Consider the following 12,063-nt stretch of genomic DNA (forward strand, 5'->3'; position numbering starts at 1 on the left):
ACACCACAATTCAAAAAGGACATTGAGAAACTGGAGCATGTCCAAAGGAGGGCGACTAAAATGGTGAAGGATCTGGAAACCATGCCCTGTGAGGAACGACATAGGGAGCTGGGGATGTTTAGCCTGGAGAAAAGAAGATTAAGAGGTGATATGATAGCCCTGTTTAAATATTTGAAGGGGTGTCACATTGAGGAGAGAACATACCAATGGATGCAAGCTGCAGGAAAAGAGATTCCACCTCAACATTAGGAGGAACTTCCTGACAGTAAGAGCTGTTCGACAGTGGAACAAATTCCCTCGGAGTGTAGTGGAGTCTCCTTCTTTGGAGGTCTTTAGGCAGAGGCTGGATGGCCATCTGTCGGGGATGCTTTGATTTGGATTTCCTGCATGGCAGGGGGTTGGACTGGATAGCCCTTGTGGTCTCTTCCAACTCTATGATTCTATGATCCACACCTCCTCCTTCATGTGTTTTATTTCCCAATGCCACATGGAAATATATTGCTAGATGGAAGCCTGTAGCATTACATGTGGCTTTAAATATGTAAATGTATTATTAGAATTGCATTGATAGATAAATGTTAATTATTTGAAACAGTACTTTTCAGTGATGAGAGATCAGATTTTAATGCTAATGTCAAGCATTTTAAAATGTCCTTAAGTAATTAATGTTTTGGCTTCTGTATTGATATGCTACTTCATGAATGTTTGGTCTGCCATAAAACAGACCAGTAAACAGGATTTTTGAGAACATGTGGTCAGTGGTTTTGATTTGCAAAAAGTCCCACAGTTCAAATAATTTGGTTGGAAAAAAAAACCATGGAAACATGCATGAATTCCCTCACCATGCTTTACCTACCGTTTAACTTTTGGAGTATTTATGGTAATATCAACACTGTTTTTGAAGGATAAAATAAACTCCAAAATAGTGATGAGAAACATCTGATATTTTAAATGTTGCACTGCATTTTCCATCAGCTCTAGCCAGTATAGCCAGTGGTGATGTATTATGGGTGCTGCCGTTGTATATATATTAGGTTCATGGTAAGAAGAAAACAATCTGGGTGGGGGTTATATTGTAATAGAAATAGCTATAATAAAAATGTATTATAAGAATAGTTGGTGAACTGGGATACAGTAGTGCGATGTTGTTGTTGTTCTGTGCTTTCTAGTTGTTTCTGACTTATAACAGCCCTAAGGTGAATCTATCACTTAGGTTTTCTTAGTAAGATTTGTTAGATGGAAACAAATACGGCCTGTTTTTAAAGCCTCATTAGGATGTTAGGTTAAAGTGGACCCGAAGTACAGTGAGTAGAATCAGATTATAATACTTGTCTCCTCAGTAAGTTGATATCTAGTTAAACCTTTGAGTATATGTGCAGGATGTAAGTATTTTAAAAGTCTATCTGGTATGCCTTGCACACTTAGAGGAGGAATTTCATTTCCGTTTTCTATGAGGTTTATGTTAAAGAATACAAAATGAAATATTTAAACTGTATTAGAGAACATATCTTTGTAAGCCACTTGTGGCTCCTTGAATCATGAGTTAACTGCTTTCCCTCTCACCCAAGGGATCCTGCAAATGTTCAGGCTGGAATAATTTACAATTTTCCCCTAGTCTGGCTTTGATTTACACAAAGAGTAATTATAGGAGCGTTGAACCTGTGTTCCTTATAGGCTTAACAAACTCATATACGTTTTTAATGTACTGGCTTAAGTTATGTCACATAAATTTGGGACATTTTAATGCAAAATGTCATCATAGTATTTCAATTTTTTTATGAATAAATATTGTTGTGTTCATTTTCTCCTCAGGAGTCTGAAGACATCACTTTCATTGGACCAGACATGCATGCTATTCAGGCAATGGGGGACAAGATAGAAAGCAAACTCCTAGCCAAGAATGCAAAAGTCAACACGATACCTGGTTATGATGGGGTAGTTAAGGTAAAAAACTTTTTAAAAATAGTGAACTGCATTTCCCCATTTTATTTTTTATTAAATGTTTTCTCAGTCTTATTCTAAACTAGCATATTGTCTCTTGTTGTGGCAGGTTGGGTTTTCTATGATCGAAGTGCATGGGATATGCTTGACATCTCTGTTTGCTCTGCTGTTAAGGGTACCTACCACCTCCTGCACCAGGGAGAGGCAACTTGTCTCCCTCTCATTACTGCTAGACTGCATTTTGTTGTTTCTGTCCTTAGTTAAGATGGTAGAATCATAGAGTCATAGAACCATAGAATCATAGATTTGGAAGAGACCACAAGGGCCATCCAGTCCAACCCTCTGCCATGCAGGAAATCCCAATCAAAGCATACCCGACAGATGGCCATCCAGCCTCTGCTTAAAGACCTCCAAGGGAGTGTGTTCCACTGTCGAACAGCCCCTACTGTCAGGAAGTTCCTCCTAATGGTGAAATGGAATCTCTTTTCCTGCAGCTTGCATCCATTGGTATGGGGAGTGTATCTTTAGCAGGCTGGTCCCTCTTCCTCTGGCCATGCAGCAATTGGGCAAAGTCCAGGAAATTTAAAGTCCATTTGCATATCAACAAGGACTCCTTTTTTGCATTCCAATATGTTTCCATTCCTGTAAGGCCACAGGCCTCCTTGTATGCAAAGGACAATGGATCCCTCAAGAAGCCTTCATGTTTTTGCAACAGGAACATTTTGATAGATGTTGAGATAAAATATGCCAATCTGGGCCCAAATTTGAGAAGAAAAAAATTGTTTTACCTTGGTTGAAGGCTAACATCTCTAACTTTTCTCTTGTTTGGTATGTTACATTTTGCCTGGTGAAGAAGCCAGTGGAACTTCAAAAACTTACACCAAGTATATTGTGCATTTCGGTTGGCCAATAAAGGTAACACTGTTTGGTGGATTTTTGTTTGAATTCACTAAATGGCCAACACAGCTTACCCTTGCATGTTTACTAGTATGTAGAGAGATCTTGTAGCACCTTTGATACTAACTGAAATAAAGAAGTTGGCAGCATTAGCTTTTGTAGACGTCAGTCTACTTACTCAGATACATATAGCAAAGGTGCTACAAGATCTCTCTATATACTGACTCTACAGACTAACATGGCTATATCTATGAATAGCACTAGTTGAATATGTGTAGATTTACTTCTGTGTTTGGTAGAGTGTAAAATCAATTTTTAAAAAAAAGATTGTTGAAATACTTTAAAAATCATCCATAATATGACCTACGCCACTTAATAAATTCTCCTTTATAACATAGATGGGCAACTACAACAGGCCTAGTGACCTGCTTCTGGGATCTGGGATGAGGGGGAAGATGAACTGCCAGAGATCCCCCTACCCCAAATTGGAAGTATTTGGAAGTCCACTTCTGGTTTTGGAAAAACTGATAGATTTTTAATATTAATTGATATGGAGGAGGGAGTCCAACCAGTTAAAAAGGTATATTTCCACTCTTGAGATTTGCAGGAGATAAAAGTTCATATTTATTTTTGGTCAGAAAAAGGGTACTCTGGGTTTTTTGGATGGGTTGAGGACTACAAAACAAAGCCGGGGGAGGGCATGTGCAGCTCATGGCCATATTGCCCACTGTGCTTTAGTGCATCAGTAATATGTTAATAAATGTTCTTCTTCATGGTCTCTGTATCTCACACAAATGGGCCTGTGCGAACACAAACCCATATGTATGAAGGCACAGATGACCATTGGAAGAACCACAGTTTCAGGTAAGCAACCTCTTCATATAAGTCAGTGGTTCCCAACCTGTGGGTCGGGACCCCTTTGGAGGTTGAATGACCCTTTCATAGGGGTCACCTAAGACCATCAGAAAACACATATTTGCATATAGCAATGAAAATAATTTTATGGCTGGGGGTCACCACAACACGAGGAACTATAATAAAGGGTCACGCCATTAGGAAGGTTGAGAACCACTGATATAAGTGGTGATCTTTATTTAATTATTATTTGTATTCCACTCTTTTCCCAGAACTGGGACTCAGAGTGGCTAATATAGTAAGTGTCGATGGATTTTTTTGGAATGTAACAAAGAAATGATTGATATCTTGAGCTCTTTCTACTGATGGTATATAAGAGGTCAAGAAACAGTGTCCTATGAAGGCTTCTTATAAAGTCACAGATGTCAATTGTATTACTCAGTGTTGCATATATGTGCATTATAGGTAATACTTGTAATGCTTCTACAGATACATAGATTCATGTAGTGAGAGAGCCAGCATGGTGTAGTTGTTTACGTATTGGGTTCAGACTCTGGGAGACCAGGGTTTGAATCCCTGCTTGGCTGTGGAAACCTTCTGGAGAGCCTTGGGCAAGTCATACTCTCCTTGTGGAGGAGGGCAATGGTAAATGTCATCGGAATAAATTTTGCCAAGGAAATTCATGATAGTTCACATTGGGGTTGCCATAAGTCAGAAAAGCTTTGAAGACACACAACAGAAACAAAGTGCCTAAACATCAGCTGGAGTACACCAATGACTCTTCAGTTTTATGAAGGCTTCAAAACTGCAGATTGTGTATTTTAACATTTCAATTTTGGTTAGCATATATACAAATAGCACAGGTCTATGGGTTCCCTTGAGATAAAATGCAGATTGCCTTCTTATGGGCTGGAACAATATACCAGCTACCCACTTGTTTATAGGCAACTAAATGGAGTGGGGAGGGGGATGGCTTTTATTTTAAGACTCTGTTGAGCAAATATGTGTCTGAATTTGCAAGAGAAAAGAAATGTAAAAGTTTCCTCCTTGGCTCTAATCGAGGCTCTTCATCAGTCATCACTCTTCCTGCATTTTATTCAAGAGGCTCTAATTGTCTGCATTTGGCAGGTTTAACACTTCCTGACAGAGAGGCTATTAAGGGGAAGTATTCTCGCATAACTGTCACAGAGAGGAACAAAGAACCTTCAGACTCAATGTGTGGAAACCACTACATTCTTAACTGACCCTTTTCATGCATTTTAAAAAATCCTTCTAAACTAAAACTTGAAGTGTGTGGAGGTTGCAAGGTTGTAGAAGGCAACAAGGTGTAATAGTAAACCTTGATTTTATTCATTTTTGGTAGACTTATCTTTGGCTTAAAAACAATTGTTGTTTGGCAGATCTCATTAACAGATGTGCCTGCTTGAAGTTTTTTTAAAAAAGAAAGACTTAAAGCTGATGTTGCTTTCAGGGTTGCTTTGAACTTAACAAGCACCGATTTGTGGAGCAGACTAGCTAATGAAAGGAAATTAAATTTTCTGACAACTTCCTGTACCAGTTTCCTTATTCTTCATCAGACTCTTAGTCAGTACTAAGAAAATTTTGTTTTATTGTTTGGCAAAAAAGGAGGCAGGTATGAAATCCTCCAGAGTGTTTTAAAAACTTTTTGCGGACGACGAGTGCTTATTGGGTTCTTTAAAAAAAGCAAGAAAAAAAGTCTTTCAAATGTTCAAAATGTCAGTTTTCATTTTAATGTTCAAAAGTCACCACCACAGACCAGGCACATAGAGCAATTAGGAGTTTCCAGACATAATGTTCACTTAAATCTCTCGGCGTACTCAAATATGGATGGATTTCTGAGGCTTGACACTGACAACAACAACAACGACAACGACAACGACAAGGAGGAGGAGGATGTTCTGTGCTTTCAAGTTGTGTCTGATTTAGGGCAGTCCTAAGGCCGCCCTATCACAGGGGTTTCTTGGCAAGATTTATTCAGAGGTGGTTTCCCTTGCCTTCCTCTGAGGCTGAGAGAGTGGACTTGCCCACGGTCACCCAGTGGATTTCCATAGCTGAGTGGGGATTTGAACTCTGGTCTCCAGAGTCATATGAAGTGCTCAAACAGTTACACCATGGTGGCTCTCTTCATATATAATGCATAAAGGAAATATATTTTGTTGGTTAAGGGAAAGTTAACTTACCTATGCAAATAGTTTTATGTCAGTATTCTGTTCACTAACCACTGAGAAATTATGAACTAAATTTGACTGTATTTTTTAAATTATCCTCTCTATACTATTCACTTCATACTCTTGAATGAGTGAGTGAGTTAATGGTTTCAGTTAGAAGACTGTATTGCACTGTACAAAAGGCTGTCAAGACAAATCTCCTCCGGCAGGCCTTTCCAGACTGACCCCCCCCCCCCCACTACATTGATATAGATAGCCCCGGTCTGCCCCCAAGTTGTCCCACTTCAATTAGGTTTATTTTTTAACTAATTTTAATCTGTATTTTATAATGTTGTTGGTTTTATTTTAAGATAAGGGGATAGGGGATTATGTAGTGTTGACTGTGTCTGTACTAACCCACCTCGATCCGTAGGGAGCGGCAGGATAGAAATAATAATAATAATAATAATAATAATTATTATTATTATTACATGGACTAGTTTATTTCAGCCATGCTTACTATCTGTATTGTTAGATAATTTTTCCATCTGTGTGTCAAATTAAATGTTTTAATTGTAAAGTTTAATGTTGTAAGTTACCAATTCTAACTGGGAGTGAATCTACCGATTTGTTTTCTGTCAAAAAAAAAATCAATTGTCTTTAATGTTATTGATAGTTTATTTATTAAATTGTTTTTTGTTTTTGCTATATTGTATTTGTCTTAATTTGTAAGTAGCTTTGAGTCCCAGTTTTTTAGGGAAAAGCTGGGATATAAAATAACATTAATAATAATAAAATACCAAATTCATTAATATCTATAATTTTGAATCTGTGAGTCAAATTGGTGTCAAAGTTATTTTCAGGTCAAAAAAGGTAAAACAAGTAAACAGTCATTTCCTGTGAATATCACATTTGAATCTTTCAATGAATTTTAAGACCTGTTTTGATGTAGATGCTTAGCTAAACAATAGAGAATCAACTCCCCCTGCTGACTGTATCTAGGAAAACACGTGAATGTACCTGAGAGGACAGGAATAAGCTGACAGTTGACATGTTACAACGCCCTGATGTTTACTTCTCAGTGAAACCATCTAAATTCTATAATTCTAGCAACTTGAGAAATCCTTCTGTAGTCCTGCTGGTTTTCCCTGTCAACTGGTTCTCCTTTGCTTAGAACCTGAATGTTATTCAGTGATGAGTTAAAATTTACATTCCACTTATGGTATTAATTTTACATTCCTCTGAATGAAGCGGGTCAGAAGGTTGTAAAATCAAACATTAAATGAATCAGAGGAGACAGTAGTGCAATATACAACTGCCCTAGAGACACAGTGCAGTAGCTGATGGGATTAATGTTGGGTCTAATTTCCTGCTTTTACAGGATGCAGATGAAGCTGTCAGAATTGCAAGGGAAATTGGTAAGTTCTTAAATTGGCTATTGTGAGATTTGTATGCCTTTCAGAAGATGCTGTTGACTAAATTAACTGTGTAATAAGTAGTCCCTATGGAACAAGTGATAATTTAAATTTTTAAATTCTCAGTTGCCATCAGAACTGAAAGAATCTGATCATTAAGTCTCTTTATACCTTAATATTTAGCTATATAAATAGCGCTTTAGAGACTTAAATTAGAGATGGGATGTAAACTGTATTAACCTTAATCTGCTCTAGTGGTATTTCTTGTATTTCTGTAAACCTTTGCGTGAGATGCTAAGACATGGTCAGTCTTATTTTTTCCAACAGATGATATAATCGTGTTTATGCTGTTCAGTTTAAAATCATTAGTTGGGGTCTGTATTATAATATAAACTGTGGTGATCAAATATGGAATAATTCAAAGAATCTCTGGATTTTTTTAAAGGGTGAACCTGCTCCTTGTGTTGTACATCAACCTTTCTTGAAACTGGAGGGGTTTAAAATGATTTTGGATGGAGTAAATAATGAAGCCATCAGATTTATGAAGTAGACAAATTTCCCAGTTTAGAATTCTTAAATATGTTCTTTGGGAGCTAATATTTTAAGAAAATTATGTAACTAATGTAAATAAAATTCTTAATTTTTTGAATTTGGGATATAACTGAGTGTGTGGATTATCAACCCAAGCAAGCTTTGTCTTGGATGATCTTGGCCAGTGTTGTGTAGTGAAAAGTATAGCACTTTTCTGTTTCTAAAGCCTCCTGAATGGCTTTTTATCAGCTGCTGTTTCTTAGCCTAAAGTATTTACGGTCCATGTTTATAATGTGGGTAAACGGGGTTAATGCTAGCGTAAGCGACAATGTGAGGAAGGGAGGCCACATATGTGATAAAGTATAAACTTGTGTGGGCAAGAAGGAATACCCATTGCTGCTTTTTAAATTAAAATACTGAAAGGTGTGCATTACAGAAGAAAATACTCTTCTTGTAGCTTTGTAGTATACCATCTCTTGATCATTTTGTGCTTAAGCCAAAAGATCAGTATTACAAGGCTGGGATGGGGGATTTCTTTCCTTGCTATTGGACCCCCTTTTCACAGCAGTTCCTACCAAAATAGTTAATGATGGGTGACCACTATAGGTGTATCCTTGATTAAACAGATTAATCTGACTAGTCATGGAGAAATCTGAGCCCTATTGCTAAGGTTCCCTCCCTTCTGCTCAGCTTTAGGGCAAAAATGAAGAGAAAGAAGCTTTGGCTCCCTCCCTCCCCCAGCCCAGAAACAGAGAATTTAACAAAACCTTGCAAAGAGTCCTAAGAACACAATGGGTAGCTTTGCAGTCATCAGCCCTACACTAGAATTATGAAACAGCAGCCAGTTTTGACTTGGAAATCAAGTTAAAGATTGTACCATATAAGGAAGGAAAATAATATTGTAAATATCTGTCCCTTTCATACTCAGGGAGTTACAGTGTTTTCTGTTTCTTCATTTTTTTCATGTAGAAAAGACAGTCAAGGTTGCATTTGGATGAAGGACAAGAGGAAAACAGGGCAGAGGTAGACAGCATGTTTGAGTAGGACCCCTGCCTCTGTTAGTTGCATTCTTCCATTTCTATCCCTACAAGTCATTCTACCCCCTTTCACAGATACTTTATGTGAGCCCTCATTCTGACTCTTAGGAGTGGCCTTTGTCAGGAGCCACAGTGTGGAAGAAGGGGAGTGAAGGATTCCCCTTCAGTAAGTGCTAGTTTGGATCCAGACAAGTGTGTTCTTTCGTGGCTTTCACTTTCATGAATTTGATTATTTGCGAGTTTGTTTCTCGGACGAAGGTGGACGGGGCCTCAGTTATTAACGTTTGCAGTGGTCTTCCGTCTCTAACTCCTGCGAAAGTGGAGGGACGACTGTATTAGTTGTAAGTTTCCAGAGCTCATGCAGTTATGCAGGATACACTCATTTTTCAGCATAATAGAGGACAATATTATTTGCCATCTATCTTAAAACCCTTTCCTTTAGAGATATTGTTTTGCAAGTGAGCTTCTTCAATCAAGATTTCTTTGAGTTTTTAAAAAAATTATGTATGATGTCTACTCTCATTTTATGGTTCATTTGTTAAGCAGAATGTCAATGGGAGTCACATTTTATTTTTTTCTGTAACCACTGGGGCTTATAGTAAATTCTGTAGAGTAGGATATTCCTTCCTCTGCACTTTGCAGTATTCCAGTCCCATGTTCAAGTCAGTCATCAGTGTACACTCTTCCAGGAATTCTATACTGTTTCTCTATATCTTGACTATCCATCAGTATTCTGTGGCCAGTGAGTGCACACAGTTCTAATTGGGTTGTCCTAGGGCTCTCCCAAGAATATTTTCCTAAAGGTTGTTTTTATACTTCCTTAAAAATTGGGGTTTCCCCAGTCCTACTCTGTCCCTCTTGTGCATTGATTGTGCCATTTTGGCTACAAAAAGAACTACACTTCTAAAACAGAGGGAACAAGGCATGTTTCAGGAATGAGATAATAGAAGGAGCTGGGTATAGAATCTTTTTTCAACTGAAGCTTAAGCAATTTCCTTTTAGGTATGGAAAAAACACTTAAAATGTGACAGAGGAGACATATAGGATCTTAATGTATATATAGACCTTGAGACTGCAATCCCTATATAAACAGACTCCATTGGTGTTGGAGGTAATATGAAAATCCTGACTGTGGTGCATGAATTGTACTGTAATCATTGAATAATGGACATGTGTCTGCATAGTATTTGAATTACAGGGAGGGAATAATTGAAGATCCTTCCATAGTATTCCTGCTTGGATCTCTCCATCTTTTCTCCCTATGGCCTTGTGCCTGGATGAAGAGGGTGACTGGTTTCTACTTCATTGCTTTGTTTATTCAGAGTATCAATTCTTCAGACTATCTATGCTCAACCTTTGACATTTGGGGGGCGGCTACCTGACCAACCTCCTGACTTTTTGCATAATACACTTACCTTTTTTATGGCTGTGAGGATGGCCATAATTTGAGTAAAACTGGCTGGAGCCAGACGTACGACTTGTGGTTTTCCTTAAGGACTCTCCCACCTGAGCTTTGCATATGTGGACTTATTTACAGTGTTGAAGTTGATGAGCATTTTTATTTGTGTGTATTTAAACTATGCAGATAAAAGCTGGATGTTATAGGATTCTTTAAATTTAATATTTTACATCCAGATTATATATAAGTAGTATATGTATTGTGAGAGCCATCATGGTGTAGTAGTTTGAGCGTTGGACTACAACTCTGGAGATCAGGATTTGATTCCCCCATTCAAATGTAAAAACTAAGTGGGTGACAGTTGGGCAGGTCACACTCTCTCAGCTTTAGGAGATGGCAATGGCAAACTCCCTCTCTGAAGAAACTTGCCAAGAAAACCCTATGATGGATTTGCCTTAGGGTTGCCATAAGTAAAAAATAGCAAAAAAATAAAATAATCTATATTGTATCACATATATAATATATTATATGCTAAATCACACACACAGACACACACACACACACACTACAGAGAGAGGTAGAGATAGAGAAGAGAGTATAAATATATGATTCTGTATATTGTATTTGTGTATATAGTATGTAGTATATTGAAGTAGGCGTTGTAGAGAATGTGTAATACATTTTTAGAAGCTAGAACTGGATGTTTTGAACATAATCAGATATAGGTTTTCAAATCCTGCCATTAAACTATAGAATGTTTAAATAGTTTGAGAGCCAGTTCCCTCAAGGGCCACTTTACTCATAACTGCCTGTCTGTACTTTAAGAGCTCCATCTGCATGTCTGCCTATGAAAATAATTATGTTGGCTGGCATAAGGAATGGAAGTTTTTGGCTTTCCTATTTGCAGAATGCTATTCTCTCGTGGGTATATCAGGCCTCACGATTGCTAGTTTTTGAAAAGGCATTTGGTCCTGCTTATTTTACACTGTTCCCCCTCCCAGTGATTTTATTGTGTTGCTGCATATATTTAATATAAATTTCATCTATAATTATATATTGCAAATTAGTGCTTTTCTGGGCTAGATACTTTCTGTTAGTGCTGTTGCTGATTTTTATTAATTAATTTTTGTATTTTTTCCAAATTTGAAGCTTCCATATTATGTTTGTATATAGTAGATATTGTCTTGGGGAGTTTTTTTAAACTCCAAAATGGTAGCCTGCAAATATTTTAAATACATCAAAAAGTAAATATGCATAAACAAAATTATTTTGATGGCCAAATTTACTCTGATTTGTAATATTATTTGCAGTTCAGCAAGTAGACTTCCTAAAGGTGCAACATTTTGTTACATTTGAAAAAATGGAAGTCATTTGAATAAATTCTGCTGGACCCTTGATTGTTAATAGGTTTTTCAGTTGCATGATCATTATTCTTTGGCCTAGATACACTTTATGATCAGTTGCATTCCACAAATTAAATGGTTTCTTCTTTATGGCTGCCTCTGCACTGCAGAGACAATACAGTTTGACACCACTTTAACTGCCATTGGCTCAGTGCTGGGACTGGTAATTTGCTGTGGTCCCAGAGCTCTTTGACAGAGAAGGGTAAGTATCTCACAAAACTACAGAATTCCATAGCATTGAGTCCCCTCCGGGAGAAAGGTGGCATGCAAATAAATAAATAGAGCCGTGACAGTTAAAATGATGTCAACCTGAATTATTTTGGCAGTGTGGATGCAGCCAAAATGTTAATATATCTGAACTTCCTTTTACTTATTTTCCCAGGGGAATGTTGGCTCAGGGACTATATAGTAACACAT

The 12,063-nt window shown here is 37.5% G+C and overlaps 1 protein-coding gene across 11 annotated transcripts in view; it reads left to right on the top strand.

Annotated features, from left to right (window-relative positions):
• Window positions 1-12,063, top strand: part of PCCA (propionyl-CoA carboxylase subunit alpha) — a 308,554-nt gene that overhangs the window by 98,626 nt on the left and 197,865 nt on the right. For 8 of the 11 annotated variants that reach the window (XR_016280158.1, XR_016280157.1, XM_089511218.1 and 5 more), the window contains exons 7-8: window positions 1,813-1,944; window positions 7,243-7,279. Coding sequence is in view for 7 of the 11 variants with exons in the window: in XM_089511218.1 (XP_089367344.1) it covers window positions 1,813-1,944; window positions 7,243-7,279 (169 nt within the window). In the remaining 4 variants the exon portion in view is untranslated. Of the gene's footprint in view, window positions 1-249; window positions 266-1,812; window positions 1,945-7,242; window positions 7,280-8,776; window positions 8,831-12,063 lie in introns of those variants that run through there. The other 3 variants (XM_089511219.1, XM_089511221.1, XM_089511220.1) reach the window with 3 other exon arrangements.

This window comes from Sceloporus occidentalis, unplaced genomic scaffold (genome assembly GCF_023333645.1).
Source record: "Sceloporus occidentalis isolate IW3139 unplaced genomic scaffold, rSceOcc1.0.p SCAF_2, whole genome shotgun sequence".
Lineage (NCBI taxonomy): Eukaryota > Metazoa > Chordata > Lepidosauria > Squamata > Phrynosomatidae > Sceloporus > Sceloporus occidentalis.